The sequence below is a fragment of the Syngnathus typhle genome, linkage group LG13, assembly GCF_033458585.1.
Source record: "Syngnathus typhle isolate RoL2023-S1 ecotype Sweden linkage group LG13, RoL_Styp_1.0, whole genome shotgun sequence".
NCBI lineage: Eukaryota > Metazoa > Chordata > Actinopteri > Syngnathiformes > Syngnathidae > Syngnathus > Syngnathus typhle.
The window spans coordinates 11,169,597-11,196,373 of record NC_083750.1 but is presented as its reverse complement, the minus strand read 5'-3'; the positions used below and the strand labels follow the sequence as shown (position 1 = coordinate 11,196,373).

Sequence of the window (26,777 nt, the reverse complement as noted above, 5' to 3'; positions counted from 1 at the left end):
CACAGCTTGCGTGTAAGATTGCGATCGGTGTTTCTTATCAAAGAGATTAGTAATGTTGTCATGGCAACCGTTTTGTCAGAAGTGGATGACTGGAGGAAAGTAAGCGTTGCGTCGTGCGTGCCCTCACGCAAACTTCTTCGTGACCTTCCTTCTGCCTTGTTTCACTCTTAGCGGAAACGAGAGAAAGACAAGAAAAAGCGTTTGAGGTCTTTGACCACTCATGACGATACCCCAAATTCAAGAGCGGTCGGGCGGTATTCATGTGAGACCCCCCCCAAGGGTCCAAGGGCAAGACACTGAAGTTTGGTTCCTCCCTGTAGGAGCAAATTAGAATACCCCGCACCCACCCTCAAGAAAAGTTACAGGGTGTACTAATTCTAACAGCAGCTCTATTAGACTAAGTCAACCCTGGAGAATAACTACTTCCCCTCCCTAGGAGGCCAAATTTGGCTTTGTTCCTCAATCCAAGCAAACTCGAGTACCCAAGCCGCAGATGCTGCCTCCTTCTACCCAGGGTTAAAAAAAAAAGGCAGAATTTGACGAGAAAAGATGAGGGCAGGGTAATGAGCCATGGCCCACCACCTGCAAAAATCAGCCCACGAGAGGCTTTTTCTTGTTCTTTCTTTTCATGATCTCATGTCCTCCTGTCTCCTGCTTGTCCCATTTGCACAAAACAGCATGTGCTTTGATTCACACCATTAATGCTCGCAAACTGGACAGGTTGATCTGTCTTATTTTTGGGAGCCCGAGCAGGTTCACTCCTCTAAGCGTTCATTTGATTGCTCCTTAATGGCCGCATCGGACGGAACATTCGTCCAAATGGTTGACGGCTTTTACGAGAGCCGGCCGCTGTCTTTCATGAGATGAAACATCACTTTGTTTGCCAGGCCCTTCAGCAAATTCACATTTTAGGAACCAATCGTTGATCCAGATGTCCATGAGGTGGTGCCGACTCACAGGCCGGACGTGAAGCTTGACCCAAACAAATATATTTGCACTATTTCGGAATCTACAATCCGTGAAATTTGTTACACCGCCCTGTGGGCTTTATGATTGGGCTGAGGGCTTTAAATCCACAATGCTCTCAGGGTTGTTCCCAGAGAGAAAACTTTCATGAAAATGGCCACAGCTGAGGAACTTAATCAATAAATATGTCGGGATATTGCCGCAAGCTCCAAGCAAAACAAAACTCGACTTGCTTGGACAAGCCAGCCTGACTTCTGACGTCACATTGTTTACTAATTCCTTCTTGGACATGAAATGGTAGTGAAAGTCATCGGGGTGACTCGCTGTCAAGGATTCGATATCCTAGTGACCCCACAAGGTGGACAACCGTGGAAAAACAAACAAAAAGGATACAGCAAGTAGATAAATGCTTCGGGAGTTGGAGAGAACCACACTGCCTCCTTGTGTGGGCTTTGTGAATTGCAGCCTGTTTATGCAGTTATACAACAATGCTTTGCATATGTAAGAAAACAAAAATCCCGATTCATGAATTAATCGTTGTTTCCATTCTTTCTCTTCATTGCTGCAGCTGTCGTGTTTGCAGGCTGGGCCTTTTTTGAAAATCAAATTCCCCGACCCGGTGAGTGTACGTACGGCCATGCAAATAAGAACCCTTGTGGTGTTTTTCCATCACCTCTTCAGGTTTTCATCCTTGGTCATGGAAAATGATGGAGTTTGTCTTGGACTGTGACAGGAGGGTCACCTGGCAATTAATTGCAATGTGGCCGTGTAGGACTTACGCACCCAGAAAGTTCGCAGAAATGGGATTTCTGAGGTACCAGTCGGAGCTCCTGAGCCCGATCGTCCTCGAAGAGAAGCAGACAAGGAGGGATAACCCGTCGTCACCAACCAAAACTTTGCATCGGCATTTGCATAACTTCCATTCACGCTGCCAAGGAGAATTTGGGCTTTGCTCAACCACCTGTCTCGACGTTGTCCAGACAATCACAGGTGGATGGCCATTAAGTGACTTTCCCCACGTTTACGGCGGCCATGTGGAAAACGAGACGCATTTCACTCCCCGTAAGTGTTCTTCTTTTTTTTTTTTAAATAAAAAGGCTCAAGCGGAACATTTGCAGTGTGACTATCGGTCAGAAGAATTGTTCGATAACTGGGCTGTTCTTTTCAAGGGTGGATTATGTTGCTTCCTCAAGGACCCGCTGGAGGACGTGGATTCTTGGAGCGAGTCGGTGGACAATGTCCTCACTTGTAAAAGTGAGTGCCTCTCTCCGTTCTAGATGAAGGCCTTCTCCCGCTCATTTAAGTTCTCCCTTTCCAGCCGCTCTGTTAGCTTTCCGAGAGTTCTTACGCTCAGAACACAGCGAGGAGAACATCTTGTTCTGGATGGCGTGTGAGGAGTATAAAAGAATTAAGAACGTGCCAGAGATGATCTCCTCGGCCAACAGGATCTACTCGGAGTTTGTTCAAACGGAAGCACCTAAGCAGGTACCCGGCGTGGAATCATGCGAGATGTCTCCCGCTTCACGAGAAGAACCCAAAGCGTGGCTTTAAGATACCTCGCTCTAATTTCAGATCAACATCGACGGCGGGACCCGGGAAAAAATCACATCCAACATCTCGCAACCGACGTCGACTTCATTCGACTCGGCCCAGAAGCTCATCTACTCGCTGATGGCCAGAGATTGCTACCCACGCTTCCTCAAGTCGGACATCTACCGAGGACTCCAAAGGAGAGCTGACGTAAGGTGACCGATTTCGAGCAAAAATGGCCTTCTTCTCGCTGTGGGTGTCTGAAATGTTCCTGAGGTTTTCTTCCTGTAGACGGTTTTCAGCTTGCATAACACACACCGAATTCTTTGTTACATAACACGGAGGAAGGAATTTTACCTCCTCTCGGATCGACAAGGTAATTTGTTGATACCACAAAGGGGAACTTTTATTTTACAGCCGGTTCTGCTTTCTTTTTTTGTTCTCTTTTGATGAGTCCAATAAGAAAAATTGGACACAATGCATATGAAGGCCATATTTGATTTCAACAATGTCTTAGCATGAGCAAGTGTGACAATCAGCACATACAAATAAAGACGCCTGAAAGTTTTTGCCGTGTATGTGATTGTCCGAAAAGAACGTCACCGTCGAGACGTGTTGTCGCTTTATCTCCACCAGCTGGATCTGAATCCTTCTCGTTTCAGTTTTAAGACGTGACACGAGTCATGTGACCTCAATTAGACATTTTCCAAAACAGGCCCATCAAATATGTTCTCTGTGCAGCAAACATTTGCCTATTTGCTTTCCACCGCCAGATTTGCATCTCCAGACGTGACATCAAACATCTCAGTCACGACGTAGCGTCCTAGTTGCATTTGCGTAATTCTCAACTTCCTCTTTTACTTGCGGTCGGCGCAAAATGACACCGTGACGCTCGCAGCTGACTTCTGCTGCCCGTATAAAAAGTGGACAGATGAACGAAAAAGTGTGAAACTTATTTGGAGCTGCTCGACGCCGGCCCGTACATGCGTTCCTCATCAAGTACATGCCACATGTCGAGTCCGGTCACCTCATCGACGAGAGGGCACAGCATGGACACGGACAAAAAAAAACAAGCAGCTAAGAGGTGAGTTGATGCAACTTTTTTTATGTGTTAGCGACATTAGCATTTAGCATGAGCTTCAGTCAAATAAGCGCTGATGTTTGCACGGACAGGGAAGAAAGCCTCAAGTCTCGACTGCAGCGCAAATCATTTCAAAGGTCAAGCACTCGAGGGTAAGCCTGCAAAAAGCCATCTGAGAACTAAAGGTAACGAGTCACTTCTTCTCCATTTGAAGGCTGTGCTTCGAAGAACTGACCCAGTGGTCTCACTCCCTCGACAAACTGATGGCGTCCAAATGTAAGTTCGTCTTTTGGTTCCGCCGGTTCTCACCGCTGTTCTTCAACTGCTGACATTTCTCTCGGATTAGACGGAACCAAAATATTCCAAGCCTTCCTCAAATCCGAGTTCAGCGACGAAAACTTGGAATTCTGGTTGGTGTGCGAGGAATATAAGAAGATCAAGTCCTCTTTCAGGATGACGTGCAAGGCCCAAAAGATCTTCAAACATTACATCCAGGCTGAGGCCCCGAAAGAGGTGCGAGAACCTTCGGCGCCGCGTAACACCGGCGCTGACTGATGTTGACGTTTCACACGTGGTGTGTTCCTCCAGATTAACATCGATCACAAGACCAGAGAGCTGATCAGGCGAAACATGAAGACGGGCGGCGCCGGGTGCTTTGATGAGGCCCAGGGGATCGTCTTCGGGCTGATGGAAAGAGATTCATACCCTCGCTTCCTCAGGTCTGACATCTATCGGGCTTTTCTGGACTCCATCTGAAGCTGTGAAGATGCTTGACTACCGACGTGGAGGTGAGCATCCTCGCCATGGCAACGCTTCTGAAACCTAAACCAAACGTGAAGTTTTGTTGAGAATACTTCCAGGACGGCACATCCATAGTCTTCGTGAGATAAATGTGCAGTGAAACTGAATGAACGGCGTTAATTTTGGCATCAACCACTAAGTTATTTTATTTTGTTCCATTCAGCTTGTCATTTTACTCAATTCATCATACTGTATCCTAATTTGGTTGCACTGACCGTTCGCTAAATGACATTAAGGCCAGTCTATGTTTCACTACTTAAATGACTTGGTGGTTTGTTTGTTTGAAATTGTAAAAACTGTACTTTTGCTTTCTTAAATTTGTCTTCTGTGATTGTTATTGTGTGATTGTTTTTCAATAAACCAAATACTGGCTGTAAGATGTCTTCCTCATATGCTAAACTTCAAAAGCCCAAATGAGGACAACAAGGTCTCTTTGGAATCCATAAATACACGCGAGTGTGTAAAAGTGCACGCGAGCAAGCTTTTCACCATTCGTGAAACGTTGAGAATATGCACGACTCATCGAGCCTTTTCCACCGTGTCATTGGACCTTCATGGCGTTAAAAACGTTTCAAAAGCTTTTTACATCGAGGTTCGTAATTTACCGTTTTAATTGCAGCTCATCTGACAAGCATTTGTATCGTGAAAAGTGTGAAAAGAAAAGCTCATCCTCTAACAGATATGAGGAGGAAGTGTGAAGGCCCACATCCGTATTTCATATCACTTGTCATCCTTGTGACATGCACATATGTCTGTTTTATGGAGAGCAAAATGAAACGAGAATCATTTGAGGACCATTCTGAGGACATGAATCTGACAACTGCCTTGCTTAATTCATGTGAATTTATGCTGTTTATCCGTCTGACCTATGACCCCAATGATTAGATTTTGACACGAAAGACGTCATCATGCAAAATCTCCACCAGCCAGCTCCAAACAAAATCTCCCACTGTCTCATGGAAAACGGATTCTTCCGGTATATTTCAATTTAAAAAATGACATTTAAATTCTATACACATTCACTAAGTATGTTGCCACATTGCTTAAGATTGTGAATTTTGGATTTTCGTACAATCAACACAATTATAAACGAGAAATGATGTGTCTTGCCGTTCTACCCCAGTCCGCTAGGTGGCGGTACTGCACCATGTTGTTCTTTTTTTATTATCTCCGATTGAACTACATTTCCCACCGTGCAATGCGGCCCAGCCTCCAGTTCTCGCTCACTTAGAAACAAGGGGGAGGCCTCCTGGTACATAAGTAAACAAGTTCAACCCAGTGCTCATAAATTGCGGTAAGTTCGTAATTTGTCATTTTACGGGCGATGTCACGGACCGGTTATTTTATTGTCAACCGAACGCAAGTCGAGCTTGTTTAGCTTGCAGCTTTGACTGGCTCGGCGGGGATCCAGTTAAGGAAAATTCGGACCTGGGATTTTCATCTGCGGTTGAATTCCTTCGCTTGATCTCTATTACCGCTTAATCGACATTTTGAACATCGATCCATCGTGGTGTTCCTTCCGAGAGCTAACTTTGCTCGAATGAATTAAACTGCTGCTGTCGTGAACTGGTTACTAAACTTAAGATTTAAATAAATAAAAACATAGCGTCATGATGAGCAATAAATAAAGGGTCACATTGGTTAGGTTTACTGTCTGTTCGTTGTTGTCGCCGCATCGTTGTTGTTGTTTTTTTTTGTGTCATCACGTCTGCTAATCGGCTTTCATCTATTTTTGTCAATGCATGGATGGAGGCAATCTGTTGATGTTGACGTTCAAGTCTGGAGGCATCAGATTCGAGCAAGGCTTGCAGAATCCTCCGCTGGGATGCTCCTCCGTTATCCCCCTTTCGATATAATATGAATTTCATGTCAAGATAATTAGAAAAAACTATCAATTTATATTGATTTAACATGTCCACTTTAACCTTTTGATTTCCCGCTTTAATCCACTTTACTAATACCACCACTCGCAATCACAAAAGTGAATAGCAACCAAAACCTCCAATATAGCATCACTCAAATTAGCATTTTATATTATCGGCCAGCCTGATCGAATCTGCTGTTTGTCCATTGATTCACTTTATTTCATTCACTTTTTTCAGGGTTGTCCTCCTGCGTGGCAATGGAACCATCGGGATGCTCTCCGTCTTGTCCGAGCAATCGTTCGTCCAAGGCAGCAGGTGATGATTGTCTCTGGGAGGTCAGCGACAAGGTCAGACTGCGCCGCCTTCTGTGCTACGGCTTCGAGGGAGACGTATACACCGCCGCAAAAGAGGCTCGTCTGAGCACAGCGCAAGCGGGAGCCCTGATTTCCATGCTGCGAGAGGGCCGAGGTGTTGAAGCGGTGAACGAAATCAAAAGCTTCGCTCAAGACGGCCGAGCTGTCACACTTGACCCCGTCGTATTCGCGTTGGCCCTTTGCTCCCAACACTCTGAAGTGACGACCAAACGGGCGACGTTTAAAGCCGTCAAGGACGTTTGTCAAGATCCTGCCCATCTCTTTTCTTTTCTCCAATATAAAAAAGAGTTGAAGGAGGACATGAAGTGTGGAATTTGGGGACGTGGCCTGAGGAAAGCCGTGTCCGACTGGTACAACGGGCAGGACGCCCTGAGTCTAGCTGCACTTGTGACCGGATGTAAACAGAGAGAGGGATGGTCACACAAGGATGTACTCAGGCTATCTCACACCAAACCAACCGATGAAGGTAAAGTCGCGCAAAATGTACCATGACAGGCAGCGCGTAAATTTACGGGTTCTTTCCGTGTCTCTTCCAGCAATTGCCTTGATCAGCAAATACGTGGCAAAAGGATGGAAAGAGGTCCAAGTTGCCTATGGCGATAAAGAGAACCCGGAGGAAGTTGTCAAAGTGCTTTCATATCTCGACGTGGTGGAGAAAGTCAAGCACAGCTGTGATGAAACGGAGGTCATCAATTTGATTGAGGAGCACAAATTAGAGAGGGAGCAGCTGCTGACCGCCCACCTCAAATCCAAATTTGTGAGTGGAAGGACCAATTATTTTGAGTAATGTGGACATCTTTGGGTGCGGCTTTGCTGCATTGTTTATCCTCCTTTCCTCTGAAGGTTTGGAGGGCTCTGTTGAAGGAAATGCCGCTTGAGTCAGTTCTACGGATTCTAGGAAAGATGACAGCCAAAAAGGTTCTTCAACCCGGGGCGTCTGAAACCCAAGCACTGTGTGAGAGAATCCAGAATGAGGCGGCGCTAAAGAAGGTCGGAGGAACGACGCAGCTCCTCTCATACGCGACTTTGTCGTTTCTCAAGTGCTTTGTTTGCTTCAGGCCAAGATGCACCCTTTCAGTATACTTTGGGCTTCAGAACGCTACAAACAAGGTCAAGGCTACCGGGGTAAAACCAAATGGGCAACGGATGGCAGCATCCTCAAAGCGCTGGACGTTGCCTTTTATAAGAGTTTCCTGGTAGGGCCAAGGAATCATCAGCAACGTCCGTCGGCTCGCAATAAATCGTTTTGTTGTTGTTTTCCCAGAATGTCCAGCCGGTCGGTAAAAGCTTTGTTGTGGCCGTGGACGTGAGTACGTCACTGAGCAGTGTCGTCCCGGGAACAGCAATCAGCGATGCAGTGGCTGCTGCACTCATTACTATGGTAGGCTAGTGATGTTTTATTTTTATTTTTTAAGTCAACTTGAACCTTTTGGTGTCCATCACAGGTGTTTGCAAGAACAGAGCCAGACACCCATGTCTTGGCCTACTCCGAAGGCGCTTTGGTGCCTTGCTCCATATCTGCTGACATGACTCTTGCGCAAACAACCAATGAGCTCGTCAAGGTAACATCACAGGGAAGACACAACAGTTGGTCGCAAAGTCGCGCAGCAGCTAATCTTTTGAGCTTTGCGCTTCATTACGTGTCGCAGATCCCCGGAGGAAGCACAGACTGCACCCTTCCCATCGCGTGGGCCACGGAGAATGGGAAAGCTGTTGACGTGTTTGTCATTTTAACCAACAGCCCATTGTGGACGTTGACTGCGAGCCCGGTGGCGTCACTTAAGAAACACAGACAAGTAGGCGTTGGCTGCATATACGTACATGTCATTTTTATTTCTTTCTCTAATTTCATTTGCATTGTCTGGACAGAAAACAGGAAGCCCTTCCAAGTTGGTGATGTGCGGGCTGACCTCTATTGGACACACCACGGCGGACAGCGAGGACCGAGGTGTCCTGAGTATCTGCGGCTTTGACCTCGGAGCTTTTTGCGTCATTCGTAATTTGGCGCAGGACCTCATATGAACGTGCTCAGCTTCTGACTGTAACATGAAGGAACACGGTCACACAAAATGTGGTCTTCTTTTTTTTTTTACAATGTGTATTGTATTTTGCTGACAAAAGTGTCCAGCAGGCTGGACAGCAATGTTTCATTCTAATATTCATTTGTTTGTCTTCACTGAAAAGGACTCGATTGCATATTGTGCTGTAAAACTGTAAAGCACCGCCACTCATCCGTTTGTTTGCTGTAAATATTCGAGGGCTGTCCGCATGGAGACAGACGATAGTTTGCGGGCGTCTCCCGGGCATCTCGTGCAACTCAATGGCTTTTGATTGGCTGTTAGAAGCGTCGTTTGTACTGATTGCACAACGTTTCCATCATTGCGTCCTAACCTTGATGAAAATTTCACGCTGCCACCGTTCTCCCTTTATTTCATTTTGTGTAGCAAAATATTGCTGTTTAAGACGGTTTCACTGGTGGAATGAAAAGGGACATGTTATCACAATGTCAAAATTATTGTTATAATTTGTTCGACATGGTTATCGGTGCTCTTAAGTGCACTGTTGCATTTTGAAGAATGGTTTTCCATGCGCCATATTTGTATGTCTGAATAAGTTTGATGCAACTCAAATGTACGGGCTGCGTCGTATTTGTGGTTTAATTGTAATTTATCCAGCAAAAGCAAATGGTAGTTATTTAACACTGCTTTATCTCAGTGTAACTTGTTACAATGTGCGAGAAGATGCTAACATAATATGCATATATAAGGAAAAAAGGAACTGAATGTACTTTAATACAAGTTAACTTAATATTAAGGCTTGGATAAGTGACATGACAAAAAGATGTCACCTTGCCACATCTACATTATGTTTTGATCATAAACATCCTGTCAAGTTTTCATCCAACACTTATAATTCGCCATTGTGTTTCATGGAATTGTCACAAAATGTTGATGTTATATAAACGTTGAAGATGAGTATTTGAAATAACTAGCTGTCAATGACTGATATTAAACGCTATTTTTACTATTGTATGACCTACTTTTCCTAATGTGTACATTTGAATAGTATTTGACTGGTGCCAATGTACAAGCCTAATAAATCTTCGTATTCTAAAAGCTCTATGTATGTAGTACCTTATTATATCTCGTTTGAACTACACAAAGTTTACCCAAACATCTTTATACAACACACGAAGAGTTTTACAAAATATAAACAAATTAACGCGTGCACTTTTTTTTCATTCAGGCATGCTGCGAGGACACCTGATGTTGATAAATGGGGGCCTTCCAAACACACTTCTACACTTACGAGTGAAGATGGCGGATGTGTTGAGTGTTCTTCGCCAGTATAATATCCAGAAAAAGGAAATCGTCGCAAAGGGAGATGAAGTTATATTCGGAGAGTTCTCCTGGCCGAAAAATGTCAAGACCAACTATATTATCTGGGGGTACGCCAGCGTTCGTTTGCTTTCTGGATGTGTTTTACAGGCCCGCAGTTTATGCATCGTTTGTGCTATGTGGAAGGTAGCCACAGATGCTAAGCTAACTCTTAAAGTCCTCTACTTCATACATTTTGTGATAAGTTAATTGCTTTGTGTTATATGAGTGCGCGATACACAAATGGCTTGTGCGCGTGTATATTTAGAGCGCACAAGCTTGTCAAACGACATCTAAACTTGGCGGCGTGTTGTCAAATATTGTGGCAGATATTTCTGTTCATGTGGGGGGGGACATGTTTTAAAAGCCAAGTGTTTGTGTATAGAAGCCTAACTAGCCAAAGATTTGTCGATTACCCAGCAGGTAATCTGTACTGTACAATTTCGTGGGTCTTGAAAGCCAATCTACATTTATTGTAGATTAAAGTTGCACCAATCTTGCGTTGCGTACTGAACCACGTCTGTGTTGTATCCCTTCAGAACTGGTAAAGAGGGCCAGCCCAAAGAATATTATACATTGGACTCTATTTTGTTCCTGCTCAACAATGTACATCTGCCACATCCGTCCTATGTGCGAAGAGCTGCAGTAAGTATTTAAGAACACGGATGGTTTGGGATTACGTGTTAAAGTAGCATCCCATCTATAGATGCTAATCCTGTTGGTTGTTAATGTTTTTTTTTTCCCTGTCCTTGCTCTCATAGACTGAGAACATCCCTGTTGTTCGAAGGCCCGATCGAAAGGGCTTGCTTTCTTACCTCAATGGCGAGAGTTGTAAGTAGCACCTGGGAAACGATTTGTCCAACTTGTTTCACACTGCCACAAATATCAACTCACTTTAATATATTCTGTTGGAAGAAATGTTCATCAAGTGTTTCAATTTTGTCTGTTCACAGCGACATCGACCAGTATCGACAGAAGTGCGCCTATAGAAATTGGCCTTCAAAGGCCAACTCAAGGTACTTTTAAAATGGGCCATTCATTGAAAGTGCGCTTTATAGTCCGTAAAGTACGGTACTTTCTATTTCTCGCCCTCGGCTCAGTGCTTTATTGTCAAAAAGCAATGTTGTTCAAGTGTGTGGTTTGAAATCGTACTTTGTGCAGGACCAACTCCAAAGAGCCGAATTGATATTGTTTTGATTTGTCTCAGTGAAAAGAGCTGCCGACGAGGTATCTTCGGAAGCCAAAAAACCTCGGGTTGAGGTGACTATTTTTCACTCATCCGTCATCCAGACGAGTCAGCTCGCACGGCACACTTTAATTTGCGTGACGGTGCTCTCACTTTCAGGATGAAGAGCGGGTGCGTCTGGACAAGGAGCGTTTGGCCGCTCGTTTGGAGGGCCACAAGGAGGGCATCGTGCAGACGGACCAGATCAGGTACCGAGCGACCAACCGTGCTTACGCGGAGCCAACGACAAACCGCTTTGTGCTCCTCCCGCAGATCGCTGTCTGAGGCCATGTCGGTGGAGAAGATCGCAGCCATCAAAGCGAAGATTATGGCCAAAAAGCGCTCCACCATCAAGACGGACCTGGATGACGACATAACGGTGAAGCAGAGAAGTTTTGTGGATGCCGAAGTGGATGTCACCCGAGACATCGTCAGCAGGGAGAGGGTGTGGAGGACACGGACGACCATCCTCCAGAGCACCGGAAAGGTTGACAGCGTTGAGTCAATTTGACGTTCCTGTCGTTCTCTTTTTGCGCTTTTGTCGAAAACATGCCGCCGCTCCTCTTTTGCAGAACTTCTCCAAGAACATCTTTGCCATTCTTCAGTCGGTGAAAGCCAGAGAAGAAGGGCGAGCCCCGGAGCAACGGCCGGCGCAAAACACAACTCAAGTGGTGAGAAGGATCTTCTCAACCAAGATGTTTTGACAGCAGCTCAAAGTCATCTTTCTTAATATGTGTGGACTTTTCCAGGACCCTTCGCTCAGGACCAAGCAGCCTGTGCCGGCAGCCTACAATCGATACGATCAGGAGCGCTTCAAAGGAAAAGAGGGTGAGTTGGCCCTTGCGCTCGTTTCAATCTCAAGGAGCGCCCGGCCAGTGACGCCGTTTGGAATGGTTTGTTGCAGAAACGGAGGGTTTCAAGATCGATACCATGGGCACCTACCACGGAATGACTCTGAAATCAGTGACGGTAAGACCGCTTTGAGAAGAGGCGAGCAAATATTGCCCTCATCGGGTTGGCAGGTGACGCCGTGCTCGATTGGCGGCGTGTTCGGTTTGAAGGGAGAAAGCGCTCGGTCGGACGATGCGGCTTTGTTGACATTTTATCCGCATCCCTGCGAACGTGGCTTTCAAATCGACAACGCGAGTCTCGACTTTATGCGTTTTTGCCACGCGCACGCCCTTTTTGATTTGAGGCGTCAAGAATGTCGATGGCACAAAATCGTCAAGTCATCATAAGCAACTTTTTTTTATTCTTTGCACACAAAAAGATCTGCCAAGTGGCATGACGAGGTTCTCCTTGGATTGGATCAGAACCCCATGGTCGTACATTTTGCCTTGTTCCTCTGCTGCATCATCCAGTACTGTACAATTTCGTGGGGCTTGAAACCGTGAGACGTGATCAGTCGGTTGTACTCGCATCCTCGGGCGGGCACGCGATGCAAGTTGAACAGAAAGTTCTCGGGCGGGTCGCTGGGCTCCAAGCCGAGCTTGGCCAAGCACAGCCCCACGTACACGTCCTCTAGGTGTATCAGGCGCACGCTCCGGGACGTCTCGTAGATTTTGCGAGCCAAGTCTCCAGAGAACACGTAGCCCGTCCCGGAGCAGAAGAGAGGATAGGTCCGTTCTGGGTACTCCTCCGTGGAAATGTACCACTTGTTCCTATTGTCGCGGAAAGGCGCCACATTGCGTAAGACGGATCCCGTGAAGTAGTTCATCTTGGGCTCTCGCTCCGGTCTCAGCAGCTTCCAAACGAGGTACTCCGTGTTGATGAACATGTCGCTGTCGGTCTTCATGACGTAGCTGGCCCCTGAGCAGTAGCGGGCAACCCAGTGCAGGCCCATCAAGGTCTTAAGGGTCAGATTGTTGTAGGAATCCAAAAAGTCCTGCTGGATCAGGTCGTGATATTGTTGACTCTCCCACCGGAGCCGCTTTTGCAGGCGGGTCGGCATCTGGCCCTCGCCCGGTCTTCCCAGCAAGAAGAGGCGAACCACCGACACGCCCGGGATCAAAGTCTCGTTGGCCCACGTCCGTCGGATGGCCTCCCTCGCGTGCACCTGCCAAGCTTCCGTCGTGATTAGAAACACGAGAAACGGAGGGGCGAGGCGCTCTCGACATTTGTCCGTCTGCTTGATGATGTAAGGGAAAAGAGTTTGGATGGCGGTGTCGTTGCAGTCCTCTGCCGCACTTTGCTCACCGTGAGCTAGCTTGGGATTTTCCAAACCGCTGGGGCTCTGAATAGACGAGTGGTTTTGCTTCCCACCACAGGTGCCCGTGGAAACGCTTGCGCTCACTCTTGTTTTGGCGCTAAGTAGGAAGATCAGCAGCGCAGCCGCCAGGCAGAGGCCAAGGGCCAATTTGGCCAAGAGCACGCAACAGTGGCGTCTTTTCATCTGCATGCTTCTGCCCAAATTCCTCCCTAAAAACTTCGGTTTTGGATTGAGACAGACCTCCGGCAACCGTGCTGGGGAACCTAGGAAACAAACCAGAGCGTGAGAATGGACTATATCGAAGCATTTTGCTTCCACGGAAAGTCGAATCATACGTTGTTGGTTTATTTTTATTTTTTTACTGAGGAAGAATACAAATTGTTTTGAGAAAATTTGGAGGGGGGGGGTATTTATTTGATTTTCCTTTTTTGATTCAATTTCCAATCGCCCAATCGATGAGGCGACCAATTACGCCTATGGACTTTTTCTGCTGTTGTTTTTCAGGAAGGGGCGTCGGCTCGCAAGGCCCAGACGCCTGCGCTCCAGCCCGTCCCGCGCCCAGGTCAGTTCAACCGTGCGGAGGCATGAGTTGAAAAGTCGACACGTGTTGAGAAGTGTCGACTCTCAGCACGAGTTGAGGTTTCACCAAAAATATGAACGTTGGGTTCTGTGTTTGCCTTCCAGTTTCACAAGCCAGACCGCCTCCGAATCAGAAAAAAGGTAAGACTTCGCTCGGCATTCTCGCCGCGCGACCGTCATCTACTCTTCCAATTTTCTCTTTGTTTTGTTTCCACGTTGACTAAAACGATGCCATTGCGCCCACAGGGTCGCGCACGCCCATCATCATCATCCCGGCCGCCACCACCTCGCTCATCACAATGCTGAACGCCAAGGATCTAATGCAGGACCTCAAGTAGGTTTGGCGCTCACATTGGCAGCTCACGGAGGAGCAGCAGCCGGGAATCAGTCGGATGTCGGCCTCCCTCCCGCCCGCCAGGTTTGTCACGTCTGACGAGAAGAAGAAGCAAGGCATCCCGCGCGACAACGAGGTTCTTCTTCAGCGGCGCAAAGACCAGATCCAACCCGGAGGCAGCACGCTCTCCGTCACCGTCCCCTACAGAGTCATCGACCAGCCGCTCAAACTCGCACCGCAGGACTGGTAAGATGTTGAGGACCCACGCTTGAAAACTTCCAAGTTTGCCAAGTAGCTGACGTAACGTCCTTTTGACCTCCACGAACGACAGGGACCGAGTGGTGGCCGTGTTTGTGCAGGGTCCCGCCTGGCAATTTAAGGGCTGGCCTTGGCTATTGCCCGACGGCTCCCCCGTCGACATCTTCGCCAAGAGTAAGTGATTGGCCGTCTCACCCGCGGCGAGCTTACGAAAGCCGCCCGTCCTCAAACCACCGTCTCGACTTCAGTAAGAGCCTTTCACCTCAAATACGACGAGGCCAAAACGGATCCCAACGTGCAGAAGTGGGACGTGACGGTCCTGGAACTCAGCCGCCACCGGCGCCATTTGGACCGGCCCGTCTTCCTGCGCTTCTGGGAAACTCTGGACAGGTATGCTAACAATTATTATTTTGGGATCCTCCAAACGCTTGTCGACAGTAACCCGGAGACACAAACTCAAGCATTTTTTTTTTTGTCCTCCAGATACATGGTGAAACACAAATCTCATCTCAGGTTTTGAACCCGGATCGCAACAGAAATCTCCAACAGACGTCTGGACCTGTTACTCAACTTGGCTCGACTCCCCCCCCCCCCCCCCCCCCCCCATCTTGGGCCCTACTTTATGCCAATCGCATAGGATTCCCTGACAATTCTCTTGACATGCAAATCATAAAAGGGGGCTCTTTTGGAATTCTTTATTCTTTATGTTCCAAATAACTCTTCTATCAAAGAGAGGACATTAAAAAAAAATATCGCAATTCCCATGGCGTTAATGAGTTTAATGTAAATACACGCTGAAATTTCACTGAGCCGCCAAACCAGAGATGGGCAGATTTGCTACTTACCCTTTGTTGGCTTTTGTGGCTTTTGAGATACACGGGGCATTTAATGACCCTTTTCCAAGCTTCATTTTCCTTTGTTGATGTCATCAGAGCTCCAAATGAAATATGCTTTCTGACGTAAGAAAGACAATAAAAGCCTTTCAAATGAACCTGTGACGGTTTTTTTTCCCCCTCTAAGATGACGCCTAGTGGCCGTCATCTCCAAAAGCTCTGTTTTTTCTCATTTGTGTTTTTTTTTTTTTTTTACGTGGTGTGGTTTTGTTTTTGTTGTTTTTTTATCCCTTGTGGACATTTCCAGCGTTTTAACCGTGACATTCATTCTTCGAAGGAGCAAGATGCGTGCAGTTTGCGACTTCTTGGCCGCATACGTGTGGCAGCGTTAATTTTCACGGAGGGAATTTTTTTTTTTTTTTGCGCTTGTTATTGCCAGCATTTTTCCACGGCTCAGTTCTATTTAGCGGACATATTAGCGTTGTTGGAAAGTCTACATTAGTTAGTGTGCCTCGACGCTTGTTTGTCAATGCTAATTGTTTACTTTTAGCTATTGTGACGTCATTCGTACTGTGGTAGATTGGAATCGAGCACTCGGTGCTCGACTGTGTGGTCTGTCTGTATTGAGAGTTGGGGAGATGTTGACTGAGCGGGCAGTAAAAGATCGACTTGTACTGCATCCTTGCCTCCGTGTATTATTGGTGAAACAACCAGTAAGCAACCCACGGTTAGTGACAACACTACAACAGTGTATCAGAGCATAAAGCCACAACATGGTGTCAGAAGACGGAGTTACGGAGTAAGTCAAGGACAGTATTCAACGCGTGTTGACCGAAGATAAGCGGCAAGCTAACGGGAGCTAACACAGCCGACATGGAGCAGTTCAGGCCACCGTCTCCGCTGATAATCACGGGGAACCTCGCTGAAAACTGGCGCAGGTGGGAGCAGCGTTTCCAGCTCTATATGGTTGCTTCTGGCGCGGTGGATAAAAATGAGGGGGTTAAAATTGCCATCCTGCTCCACACTGTCGGCGAAGAGGCGCTGGAAGTGTATAATACACTTGCCATTACCCCAGAAGGGGAGGAAGCAACGATGGAGGAAGTTTTGGAAGCATTCAGAGGCTACTGCAGTCCACAAAAGAACGTTGTTTTTGAACGCCATCAGTTTTGGTCACACACAATGTCATCAGGAATATCGGTGGACAGATTCATCACAGAACTACGTCAGAAGAGCAAGAACTGTGAGTTTGGAAGACATGAAGATGACATGATAAGGGATAAATTGGTGTTCAGCATTAGTGATACCCATCTGAAAGAGAGACTGTTACGTGATAATGCACTTACTTTACGCAGAGCAATGGAAACATGTAGATCAGCAGAACTCGCCAAGTCACAAATACAAGCGATGCAAGCGTCACCTGTTGTCCATGATGCCTCAGTGGATGCGTTAAATAGAGCAAGAGTGCAAACACGCAGCTGGGACAAGAACAAACCAAGCTACAAGAAGCAGGTAATGACTGTGTGCCGTAAATGCGGAAACAAGCACGAGCCTCGTCAATGCCCAGCTTACGGCGCTGTGTGTCATAAATGTGGAAAAAATAACCACTTTTCAAAGGTGTGTAGGGGTGGCTATGAGAAAAATAGCCATTGTAAGACAAAGACTGTAAACAATTTAGGAAAAGAAATGGACTGTTTATACATAGGCATGATTGGAAATGGAACCAAGAAAACAGCACACCAAACAAAAGACACTGTATGGCGCGAAACAGCCACGATCAGAGGTGTTGCAATTGACTTCAAGCTGGACACTGGTGCTGACGCTAATGTGCTGCCCAGGCAGCTATACCAGCAGCTACCAGGTCCCGTTCGGCTGCGTCCAACAAAGACTATGTTGATAGCTTTTGGAGGGGCACGCCTGACAGCAGATGGTGTTGCATCTTTAGAATGCAGAACGTCTAAACGCAAGGCTGTGCTGGACTTCCACGTGAGTAGCCAAGCAGACAAGCCAATTCTAGGAGGGGAGGCTTGTGAAGAGCTGCAACTGGTGAAGAGGATGGGGTCGCTCGCGGCAAAGGCTCCACAACAACAACAACCGCCAGCCACCAAAGAGGAGCTACTACTAAGATATGCTGATGTATTCACAGGATTGGGGGAATTTCCTGGAGTTCATCACATACACGTCGACCCCAGCGTCACTCCTGTGATTCACGCATGCAGGAATGTACCCCTCTCCATCATGGATGCGCTGAAAGTGACAATCAAAGACTTACAAAACAGAAAAGTGATAACACCGGTGAATGAACCAACAGAATGGGTGAACAGTCTTGTTGCCACTAAGAAAAAGAACGGGTCGCTGAGGGTGTGTTTGGATCCTTGCAACCTGAATGAGGCAGTCAAGCGCCAGCATTACTCCATTCCTACTCCTGAAGATGTGCGCAGCAGACTGGCTGGAAAATCCATCTTCTCCATCTTGGATGAGAAGGATGGGTACTGGCAGATCAAGCTAGATGAGCCATCATCTAAGCTCTGCACCTTCAACACGCCGTGGGGACGCTTTCGCTTCCTCAGGCTACCATTTGGGATTAAGTCGGCCAGTGAAGTCTTTCAACAAAAGAATTGTGAGACCTTCGGCGACATTCCAGGTGTGTACGTCATAGCAGACGACATGATTATAGCAGCATCGTCAGAGCAAGAACATGATGAAATCCTGCAGAAAGTAATGGAGAGAGCAAAGTCTGCCAATGTGAAATTTAACAAAGACAAAATCCAGTTCAAAGTGAACACAGTAAAATATATGGGACACATCATCACGGCAGCAGGACAGAGGGCTGATGACGCCAAGATCAAAGCGATTGTCGACATGCCGACCCCGGACGACAAACAAAGTCTCCAACGCCTGCTGGGAATGACAAAATTCCTGGCGCAGTACATACCAAATGAAGCCTCACTCACGGCACCCCTCAGACAGCTGCTAAAGAAGGACGTAGCATGGCAGTGGTGCCCACACCACAGCGCAGCACTACAGACGCTGAAGTCTACCCTCACACAAGCGCCTGTTCTGAGGTACTACGATCACAAGCAGCCGCTGACTCTGCAAGCAGATTCCTCAAAGGATGGGCTGGGAGCCTGTCTGCTGCAGGATGGCCACCCGGTGTGCTATGCATCAAGAGCGCTCACGGACACTGAAAAAAGATATGCGCAAATCGAGAAAGAGTTACTTGCCATAGTGTTTGCTGCTAAAAGGTTTCACCAGTATGTTTACGGAAGAACAGTAACAGTGCAGTCTGATCACAAACCTTTGGAGGTCATTGTGCGCAAACCACTGAGCAAAGCGCCAGCACGGCTGCAAGGGATGCTTCTACAACTACAGAGGTATGATTTGAATGTGACATATACACCAGGCAAACACATGTACATCGCGGACACGCTCTCACGCGCCACAGCGTGCAATGACAGTGGCAATCTCAATGAGAACCCTTGTGATGAGAGAGTTGTGTATGCCTTGGAAGCCACAGACGCGTTGAGTAACGAAACACTTAGCCAGCTGAAATCAGCAACGGCAGCAGATGGCGTGTTACAAGCTGTATGTGAGAGACACTTGAAGGGTTGGCCCATGAAAAAGAAAAGTCTGGACAGTAAACTACACAGTTACTGGCCAATGAGGGACAATATCAGCATCGTGAATGACATTGTGATGGTCGGAGACAAAATCATAATACCCGAGTGCTTCAAGAGAGTGATTTTGGAGAAGCTGCACCTTGCACACCAAGGCGTGCAGCGTACTAAAGCTAAAGCGAGAAAAGTCCTGTACTGGCCTGGCATGACACGAGACATAGAGACAATGGTGGAAAAATGTGTGCAGTGCCAGCAGCTACAGCCCAGACACCAGGCTGAGCCACTCATTCCACACCAGGTTCCTGAACTGCCATGGATGAAAGTTGGAGCTGACATCTTCGAGCTGCATGGTCAGTCATACCTGCTGTTGGTGGATTACCTGACAAAATATCCAGAAGTGCTCAACCTGACTGATAAAACAGCTCGCACGGTGATTCAGAAGATGAAGTCTGTCTTTGCCAGACATGGGATACCTAAGGAGGTAGTGAGTGATCATGTCCCATTCGCCAGCTATGAGATGCAGTCATTTGCAGCTTCATGGGAGTTCAAGCTCACACACTCCAGCCCAGGTTTTCCCTCTTCAAATGGAATGGCGGAGCGGGCCATAAAGACGGTAAAACACGCGCTGAAGAAAGCAGTGCAGACTGGCACTGACCCACATCTAGTGTTGCTGTCGCTGAGAAACACACCGGTGACAGGACTAAACCTGACGCCTGCACAAATGTTGGTGGGTAGAGTCCTGCGCAGCACACTTCCATGTTCCAGTGCTGTGCTGAAACAGTCATCCCCACAGCATATTCTCGAAAGAATACAGGACTTGCAGTCCCGGCAAAAGCAACACTACGACCAGCGTGCAAAGCAACTGCCAGTGCTGACCCCAGGAGACACGGTGCACATGCAGACGCGACGCGGCTGGGAGCCAGCGGTTGTCATCAGGCAGCGAGATGAACCACGCTCCTACACTGTACAGACACCGGCAGGGAGGACACGCAGGAGGAACAGGCGACATCTGAGAAAGATACACCCAAGCCTGTTCAAAGACTCTCACCCTGATGAACATTTGGACTCTGAGTTTCAACATACTCAGGCTACTGCAACAGTGGACTCACCACCACTGGAACCGGTACCACGCAACCCTTGTCCTGTGCCTGTGGACAGCATGCCCACATGCTATACCAGGAGTGGCAGAGCAGTTAGGCGCCCTGCCAGGTACACTGAATGACAAAGTGATGTTGTTACTCAATGTTAAGAAAGAAAGTGATGGAGAAATTAAAGTGTGGATGTTTTGTGTTTATCGTGAAGTGTTATAAAATGTTATAGGTTCGGAAGAAAAAAAAAAAAAAAAGATTGTTGAAAGCCATTTGGGTTGTTGAAACATGATTTGTTTGTAATTGATATATGCATGTCGAAATTGTGATCAATGTTGATACCAAAGAGTTAAGGTAACCGATACTAGATAAGCTACTTCTCAGTTGGAAAAGAGGGATGTGGTAGATTGGAATCGAGCACTCGGTGCTCGACTGTGTGGTCTGTCTGTATTGAGAGTTGGGGAGATGTTGACTGAGCGGGCAGTAAAAGATCGACTTGTACTGCATCCTTGCCTCCGTGTATTATTGGTGAAACAACCAGTAAGCAACCCACGGTTAGTGACAACACTACAACAGTGTATCAGAGCATAAAGCCACAACACGTACTTTTAGCTATTGTGACGTCATTCACGCTATGCTCATACTCTCCTCCGAGATCATTTCTCGGGCATATGTCGAAAAAGTCGTTTGTAACATAGTGTTCCAGCTGTTACCTAAACATGCTTTGTTGGTTCGTTCATTACTGATTTTGTGGGTTGCAACAGTGCGGACTTGCCCAAAGGAACCAAACAAACAGCCCACACTTGTTTTGTTAGAAGGTCAAGGTTGCCAAAGTACGGGAATCATGGGCAGGGAAGAGAAAAAAAACGCTTGGCAGGATTGTCATTTATACCTCAGAATTCTGACTTTAAAGTGAGAATTTTGAGATTTCAGGCCATGAGCAGAAATGCAGTATTTCCCCTTCTCTATCGCAAGTTCCAGTTTTGTGTTATTTTTACACAGTTTTGTTCAGCTGCCTGTTTATTTTAAGTGTAGAACCACTGTTGACCACTAGGTGGTGATATACTATTTTGTATGTGACTGTAAATTTGAAAGAAGAATGAAAACACCAAATTGTACCACTTCTTATAGTCGTTCATCTTCGGAGCGTCTACAGTATGTTCAGATAAATTCAAAGTTAAAATGAAATGTTGAAAAGTGACCTTCTTTACACTTGGCAGCCTGTCTTTATTTTCAAAGCAAACATGAAGATGGGGAGGTTTGTATTTGCCTTTTGAGTAAGCGATGGCGCAACTGAACAATTATTAACCGCTCCTGATCTGATCGAGAGGATTTGCTCAACTTTGTCACATAACATTACATTTCCTAACAAAATGTTTCTCAGGTGTCTTGGATTTATCCTCGTCCTGTCTTATCCAGGACAACTTCATGGTTTGTCAAGTTCATTGTGATGTTTTTTTTTTTTTGCTGAAAAAAAGGTCATGACCGCCAGCCAGCCTTTCTCACTTTTTAAGGGTTTCTTTTTGTTTTTCAGCCCAAAGCCCAGCAGAGTCATGTGCTGCTCCCCTTCTTGAGGGAGGTTTTATAGGGCCTGAACTCAGAACCTATTCGCATGGAAGCACTCTCGCGTACGCTTGCAGCGCTGGACAGAAACCGGCAGTGGAGGAGGGTTGGTGGGCTACCAGTGTCTGCCTCAATGGTTTGTGGTCACATACACCACAATGCATTGGTGAGTAGAATCTAGACGGTAATTTCGCATCAACTAATTTGATCTCTGCCAGCAGTTTTGGCATTTTCATCATAAGAACAATCTTGCATTGAATTTTGACTTACCTGTTCGCGCTTTGGTCGCCTCTTCTTTACAATCCAAACCTCAGCATGGAATCAAAAAGTGACGAGGTCAACCGCTTGTATTAGCAGAAACCTTATCTCATAGGACACCGGATTGATGACATCAAATTTTGTGGCGGGGAGGAGAGCGGATTACAATACAGGCACATTATGATTCATATCAAGTTTTTACAACAGTATATTGCCAATACGGATTGGACCGTGTGTTATGATTTATAGCTGTGACATTCAAGGAAGCGAAAGAATTATTATCCTTCCTATCGATTAAAAATATCTGTTCTTTGTACACTTATTGATCTATTCACCCATGACCTTTTTGCTCTGGTTCAGATGAAAACACCTGCTTCACACCAGATATTCCAAACGCAAAGTACGATGAAAGTCCCGACGGCTTGTGGTACAAAGAAGGTTCTGTCATTTGGATCAAATGCCACGAAGGATATGAACACAAAACCGTGAGAGCGACGGCCACCTGTAGAAAGGGAGTTTGGTCAGCTTTGCCGAGTTGTGAGCGTACGTCCCGTGGCATTCGCGTTTAAGTAGGTCCATTCACACCCGATTGGCTAATTTTTTATGACTTGTATTGACAGGAAGTGACACATCTTGTAATGAGCCGCCTCGCATCCCGCACGCCGTTATCCTTGGCAAATACCAGGACGTATTTGCCGCCGACGTTGAAGTTCGCTATGAATGTGAAGACGGATACAGCGTTGAGGTTGCAACCACCAAGAAGTCCATCTTTTGTGTTGCTGGGGCTTGGACACGAGCTGCAAGCTGCAGTAAGTTTGAAAACAAAACATACCAATAATCTTCAAGATTTCCCAACTTTTTTTTTTTTTTTTGAAGCAGTGGTCAAACCAGGTCCTGGAGATGATGGAGACACATCTGGTGGCAGTACGAAACCTGTTGATGGAAGTCGGTTCTTGACACGATAATCAATATAGGCATCAAATTTTATTTCTAGAATGAAAATAAATTAATAATTCTTTCCTGTCAGACATAGGAAGGGGACGGGGTGGTGGTGCTACTGGTCCCGATACTGGTGATTCTACTGATACCGCCACTGCTGGTGCCAGAACTGATGGATCCTCAGCGACCGGAACACGTGGGCAACCCAAAACATTCTCCAGCATCAAATCTCTCTGGCCCATTCAATTGTACCCTAAGCTATTATTTAGGTTGTTTGAATGGCAACAGGTGGATACACAAATTGATTTTATTGATGGCCAATGACCGCAAGAATTTTAAAAGCCGGTCAGGTGAACCCAGAGATTAAGTTAAAAAAAAAAAGTTAAAAAGCACGGGGCCTAAAATCGAACCCTGGGGCACACCACATGTAATTGTACGGGCCTTAGAGAGGCAGATTGGTCGATGTGTTTGGTTAGTTAGTTAGTTCACTTCAATTTATTCAGGCTATAGTCATTTATTCTTTACAAGTCCAGCAAAATCCATCTACCATATAACGTCATTGTAGAAAGTTGTCCATGGTCATGTTCGTTGAAAGATGATCTTCCAAGCTATATGTTGGCCCACGATATATAGAGCCATTGGGATATTAACTGCAACATTTTCTTTTTTCTCTGTTCCAGGACCTGTAACCACTTCTGACAAGACTGGGACCCCCAGCTCACCCCTGCTCACAGACGGTAAATCATTTACAGATCATTTGGCGTCTCTATCAAGACATAGTCGTTATTCAACGTAGACTCTTCATTTAGAAACACATCTCTGAATTCAGTACAAACGTTGGCTGATGATGACTTGCCAGTCAGTATTTTTTGTTGATTTTGCTTTAACCATTATAGTCGGAGGGGAATTATTTGATCTTTGAGACAACTTAAATGTTCTTAATAAAATATTTGTTTCCTATTATTTCAGTTGTCAACTGTGGATCATACCCAAAAGTTCCAAATGGTGATGTTGTGCGGACAAAAAAAAGGTCGTTAAGATATGCGTGTAATGGTTTTTACAAAAGGGTCGGTCCAGAGACCGTGGTGTGCTACGCTAATGGCACTTGGTCGCAACCACCTACATGCAAAGGTAAGCCCACCAACATCTAGGTCGTACTAAAAAGTAAAAAAAAAAATATATATATATATATAATAATAAATTCAACTGAGTCTGTGTTTACCTTGTTTAGAAGCATTTTGTCAAATCAACTTGGATGAGTACACCAGCTACAACTTCCAAGAATCTGGAACGCTAATTCTAAAAGAACAAGAAACCAAGAGCGTTCGGTGCACCGGGTATTATTACACGTCACAAATCACGTGCATACGAGGACAAATTCGAGTGACCCCGTGTGAGTAGACAGTACACACAATGTTCCTTCATTAGCGTACGTCACAATTCTCATGTGTATTGTCTTATCGCTTAGGCTGCCATGACTGGAGCCACCATTACGTAAGTGTCGTTCTCAGACTTTTCATTATTTTTTTATCATTAATTATTAACTGATGCCAAGCCTATTTCCATCCATGAGATGCATCTGTTAACTTATTTTCTATATTACATGTTGGAAACAGCAAAGGTGCAACTAACTCATGGTCATCCCTGGGCAACCTGCCCACGTGATGGCAACAACAGTAGCTTTACATGATTATGTCATTAAAAAAATAGGAACATTTCCTTTCGATTGTCTGCAAGCTTTTGGTCTTTTTTTTTTTTTTTTAATTAATAAAACCAATATAGGCAGCCCCTTTTTTCAGTACCTGAGAAATGCTCATCTCAGTTACTGTGGGGTTGTAGTGCTTAGCCTCTTGTCTCCTCTGTTGCCATGGATACGCTATTCCTATGGCAACTTTGATGGCTCAAGTGGCATTGTAAAAGAATTCATCAAGAGGAAGTTCATTTTTCTACTGCAGCTATTTTAGGCGATTTATTTTGGAAGAAAAAAAGGAATCCAAATTATAAAATCACAACAATTACAAAGAAACCATTTAGATTAAATTTTATAAACATTGGTGTAATTTTAAACAAATGTTTTTTTTTAACACTAAATACCATGTGGCATAATGGAAAAAAATGTATTTTTACTCCACATTGCCAGCTTTACGTTTCCGTAGGATTTAAGTGTTTTGAGGTCCATTTAAATTTCCTCCACACCTCCGGCTATCTCCTCAAAAGCATTCTATTTCATAATTGAGTCACTTGTGTATAAATAATTTTGCCAAAATGTCAGATTAAGAAAAGGATCATCTGTGACCTCTTTTGGTGGAACATTAAAAAAAAAAACACCATGTGATCCCTTGATAAGACTAACAGGAGCCATCTGACGGCATAAAGAAGTCCGTTCAGGGCTTGACTGGAACGTCGCTGGGGTTTTCCGTCTCATCCTCATGAGACGACTTTGAATGCTTAATTTATCTACATTTCAATGCGGCACATGATGGCCGATTGAAAAAGCAGTTTTGTGACAAGACAAGACGCTAACGTCATGGCTTAATGATGTGTTTTTGGGGCCTTGGTGCGTTACGCCGCCGCCGCCGCCGCCGCCGCCGCCGTCCGACACACAAGCTGACTAATGAGCACGAACGGAGTGTTCTTGGCAGAATGGTTTCGCTCCTTCACTACTTTCATGACATTGTGAACAGACGCAAGCTTCGCAGCCACCCCCAGGACCCGCCAGGGTTTAGCGCCAGCTCGCAAGGAGGAATCAATAAGTGTTAAATCGGAGGAAAGTGCCACTGAGAGGGCCGAGGGCCCTACGCTTCCGCCATTTTCTTCTGCTCCGACTTGATTGGAGAGAAGAGAAGGGAATTGGAACGTGTCACGTAGGCACCACTTGTGTGACCTGAGTGGAAAAAACAAATGGCTGTAGGACAGTAACATGTCTGCACACTCCATCTGCACACGTAACGTCTGAGAAGATGGCTCGCTCGATTGTGTGCACGATTCAAACAACAAAACCTTTTTTTTTTTCATTGTCCGTTTCTGAAATTTCGCGTCGTTGATAATAGGTTGAATTATTACGCCACAAGGTAACGACCGGCACAATCGTCTTTTTGTTGCTTGCCCCAACCCAATTAGAGTAGAAATGGAGACTTTTTCTATCAGGTACAATGGACGATCTCGTTGAATGTTGTCGCCATGGTAACCCCGGATTTAGGCATCGTTTGCGACTAGTGTGAAACATCCGTTGTACGTCACTCTTTAAACAAACATATCGAGCGGTTACAAAGATGTCTTTCGGTGTCAGTCGACATTTTATAGCTTTATACAAGTGTTGCCGCATCTTTGTCATGCATCATTTTGTTCCCTCCTGATTTTGCCGTCATATCTATGTCATTTCATAAACATATCCTGAATCGAACTCAAACTCTCGTGTCAAATTAAGAATCCTAGTGCAGTGCCTCTCGACTTCCTGACACTGATTAAAACAAATTAAACCCAGTGGTTCCATTTCTATGCAGCTCATCTCATCACATTGTGTTCTCATCCCGCAATTAAAGACCCATTTAGGTTATTATACGAAGAAGAGCTCAGTTCATGATGCAATATATTTACACGGCCTGCTTCATGTTTGATACGCACACACCGGCTGAGTGTACAGACACAAGCGGCACAAGGAATAAAAGAGTGACATCCATTGTATGCACCCTGCAGAGAAATATAATACAACTGATAGGCAGGACATGACATCCAGATAAACGGCATATTGTGGCCTGACAAAAATGGTGGCACGCTGAGCCAATAATCAACGCCTGGTTACTCTGGTAGTGTCACTAGTGTGTGTTGTGCTCCGAGGAGGGTCTGCACTTTTCGTTATCAGCCCTTACACAATGACCATCCT

General features: G+C 45.8%; 6 protein-coding genes across 16 annotated transcripts; 5 read left to right on the top strand and 1 right to left on the bottom strand.

Moving 5' to 3' along the window:
- The first annotated feature begins 728 nt into the window (after positions 1 to 728).
- LOC133166044 (regulator of G-protein signaling 21-like) lies at positions 729 to 3,714 on the top strand. The gene is made up of 5 exons (XM_061296024.1): positions 729 to 2,028; positions 2,136 to 2,220; positions 2,285 to 2,451; positions 2,539 to 3,580; positions 3,670 to 3,714. The coding sequence occupies exons 1-4, from the start codon at positions 1,999 to 2,001 to the stop codon at positions 2,713 to 2,715; spliced, it is 459 nt and encodes a 152-aa protein (XP_061152008.1). The 5' UTR covers positions 729 to 1,998; the 3' UTR covers positions 2,716 to 3,580; positions 3,670 to 3,714.
- LOC133166043 (regulator of G-protein signaling 8-like) lies at positions 3,446 to 4,755 on the top strand. Its single transcript, XM_061296023.1, has 5 exons — positions 3,446 to 3,580; positions 3,670 to 3,729; positions 3,792 to 3,853; positions 3,924 to 4,090; positions 4,166 to 4,755. Exons 1-5 carry the CDS (start codon positions 3,480 to 3,482, stop codon positions 4,331 to 4,333), a joined length of 558 nt encoding a protein of 185 aa, XP_061152007.1. The 5' UTR covers positions 3,446 to 3,479; the 3' UTR covers positions 4,334 to 4,755.
- An 812-nt stretch (positions 4,756 to 5,567) lies between these two features.
- Positions 5,568 to 9,733, top strand: ro60 (Ro60, Y RNA binding protein). 2 transcript variants are annotated; one of them, XM_061295912.1, is made up of 10 exons: positions 5,655 to 5,672; positions 6,481 to 6,590; positions 6,904 to 7,083; positions 7,154 to 7,374; positions 7,461 to 7,607; positions 7,676 to 7,813; positions 7,882 to 7,998; positions 8,063 to 8,179; positions 8,267 to 8,413; positions 8,487 to 9,733. In XM_061295912.1, the coding sequence occupies exons 3-10, from the start codon at positions 6,918 to 6,920 to the stop codon at positions 8,637 to 8,639; spliced, it is 1,206 nt and encodes a 401-aa protein (XP_061151896.1). In that variant the 5' UTR covers positions 5,655 to 5,672; positions 6,481 to 6,590; positions 6,904 to 6,917; the 3' UTR covers positions 8,640 to 9,733. The 2 variants fall into 2 exon arrangements, with proteins under 2 accessions (XP_061151895.1, XP_061151896.1); XM_061295911.1 differs by having other exon boundaries at positions 5,568 to 5,672; positions 6,481 to 7,083.
- Positions 9,734 to 9,898: 165 nt separating this feature from the next.
- On the top strand, positions 9,899 to 15,590 carry cdc73 (cell division cycle 73, Paf1/RNA polymerase II complex component, homolog (S. cerevisiae)). The gene is made up of 17 exons (XM_061294707.1): positions 9,899 to 10,065; positions 10,534 to 10,639; positions 10,756 to 10,825; positions 10,948 to 11,010; positions 11,202 to 11,254; positions 11,340 to 11,428; positions 11,493 to 11,706; positions 11,792 to 11,890; positions 11,969 to 12,047; positions 12,124 to 12,188; positions 13,933 to 13,990; positions 14,113 to 14,148; positions 14,254 to 14,341; positions 14,426 to 14,587; positions 14,673 to 14,773; positions 14,848 to 14,989; positions 15,083 to 15,590. The coding sequence occupies exons 1-17, from the start codon at positions 9,935 to 9,937 to the stop codon at positions 15,117 to 15,119; spliced, it is 1,593 nt and encodes a 530-aa protein (XP_061150691.1). The 5' UTR covers positions 9,899 to 9,934; the 3' UTR covers positions 15,120 to 15,590.
- Positions 12,484 to 22,053, bottom strand: LOC133165227 (beta-1,3-galactosyltransferase 2-like). Its single transcript, XM_061294708.1, has 2 exons — positions 21,968 to 22,053; positions 12,484 to 13,691 (listed from the first exon to the last, which is right to left on the bottom strand). Exon 2 carries the CDS (start codon positions 13,615 to 13,617, stop codon positions 12,529 to 12,531), a length of 1,089 nt encoding a protein of 362 aa, XP_061150692.1. The 5' UTR covers positions 13,618 to 13,691; positions 21,968 to 22,053; the 3' UTR covers positions 12,484 to 12,528.
- On the top strand, positions 16,041 to 24,625 carry LOC133165224 (complement factor H-like). 10 transcript variants are annotated; one of them, XR_009717538.1, is made up of 12 exons: positions 16,041 to 20,688; positions 21,519 to 21,565; positions 21,669 to 21,863; positions 22,316 to 22,498; positions 22,576 to 22,764; positions 22,835 to 22,900; positions 22,989 to 23,090; positions 23,575 to 23,631; positions 23,864 to 24,025; positions 24,126 to 24,287; positions 24,363 to 24,388; positions 24,511 to 24,625. XR_009717538.1 is itself a non-coding variant. In XM_061294705.1 (12 exons), exons 1-12 carry the CDS (start codon positions 20,600 to 20,602, stop codon positions 24,523 to 24,525), a joined length of 1,293 nt encoding a protein of 430 aa, XP_061150689.1. In that variant the 5' UTR covers positions 20,283 to 20,599; the 3' UTR covers positions 24,526 to 24,625. The 10 variants fall into 10 exon arrangements, 5 of the variants coding, with proteins under 5 accessions (XP_061150689.1, XP_061150686.1, XP_061150687.1 ...); XR_009717535.1 differs by having other exon boundaries at positions 22,983 to 23,090; XR_009717537.1 differs by having other exon boundaries at positions 22,832 to 22,900.
- Positions 24,626 to 26,777: the final 2,152 nt, after the last annotated feature.

What these genes read in the sequence shown, in the direction of transcription:
- LOC133166044 (XM_061296024.1), top strand. Translation starts at nt 1,999, where the DNA reads ATGTGGAAAACGAGACGCATTTCACTCCCC. An exon ending in CAATGTCCTCACTTGTAAAA is followed by an intron (nt 2,221 to 2,284) that starts GTGAGTGCCTCT and finishes CTCCCTTTCCAG; the next exon opens with CCGCTCTGTTAGCTTTCCGA. An exon ending in AAACGGAAGCACCTAAGCAG is followed by an intron (nt 2,452 to 2,538) that starts GTACCCGGCGTG and finishes CTCTAATTTCAG; the next exon opens with ATCAACATCGACGGCGGGAC.
- LOC133166043 (XM_061296023.1), top strand. Translation starts at nt 3,480, where the DNA reads ATGCGTTCCTCATCAAGTACATGCCACATGTCGAGTCCGGTCACCTCA. An exon ending in AAAAAACAAGCAGCTAAGAG is followed by an intron (nt 3,581 to 3,669) that starts GTGAGTTGATGC and finishes TTGCACGGACAG; the next exon opens with GGAAGAAAGCCTCAAGTCTC. An exon ending in AGGCTGAGGCCCCGAAAGAG is followed by an intron (nt 4,091 to 4,165) that starts GTGCGAGAACCT and finishes GTGTTCCTCCAG; the next exon opens with ATTAACATCGATCACAAGAC.
- ro60 (XM_061295911.1), top strand. Translation starts at nt 6,501, where the DNA reads ATGGAACCATCGGGATGCTCTCCGTCTTGTCCGAGCAATCGTTCGTCC. An exon ending in CACCAAACCAACCGATGAAG is followed by an intron (nt 7,084 to 7,153) that starts GTAAAGTCGCGC and finishes TGTCTCTTCCAG; the next exon opens with CAATTGCCTTGATCAGCAAA. An exon ending in CCCACCTCAAATCCAAATTT is followed by an intron (nt 7,375 to 7,460) that starts GTGAGTGGAAGG and finishes TTTCCTCTGAAG; the next exon opens with GTTTGGAGGGCTCTGTTGAA.
- cdc73 (XM_061294707.1), top strand. Translation starts at nt 9,935, where the DNA reads ATGGCGGATGTGTTGAGTGTTCTTCGCCAGTATAATATCCAGAAAAAG. An exon ending in TCCTCCAGAGCACCGGAAAG is followed by an intron (nt 11,707 to 11,791) that starts GTTGACAGCGTT and finishes CCTCTTTTGCAG; the next exon opens with AACTTCTCCAAGAACATCTT. An exon ending in GCGCTTCAAAGGAAAAGAGG is followed by an intron (nt 12,048 to 12,123) that starts GTGAGTTGGCCC and finishes GGTTTGTTGCAG; the next exon opens with AAACGGAGGGTTTCAAGATC.
- LOC133165227 (XM_061294708.1), bottom strand. Translation starts at nt 13,617, where the DNA reads ATGCAGATGAAAAGACGCCACTGTTGCGTGCTCTTGGCCAAATTGGCC.
- LOC133165224 (XM_061294701.1), top strand. Translation starts at nt 20,600, where the DNA reads ATGTTGACTGAGCGGGCAGTAAAAGATCGACTTGTACTGCATCCTTGC. An exon ending in TTATCCAGGACAACTTCATG is followed by an intron (nt 21,566 to 21,668) that starts GTTTGTCAAGTT and finishes TTTGTTTTTCAG; the next exon opens with CCCAAAGCCCAGCAGAGTCA. An exon ending in TACGAAACCTGTTGATGGAA is followed by an intron (nt 22,901 to 22,982) that starts GTCGGTTCTTGA and finishes CTTTCCTGTCAG; the next exon opens with ACATAGGAAGGGGACGGGGT.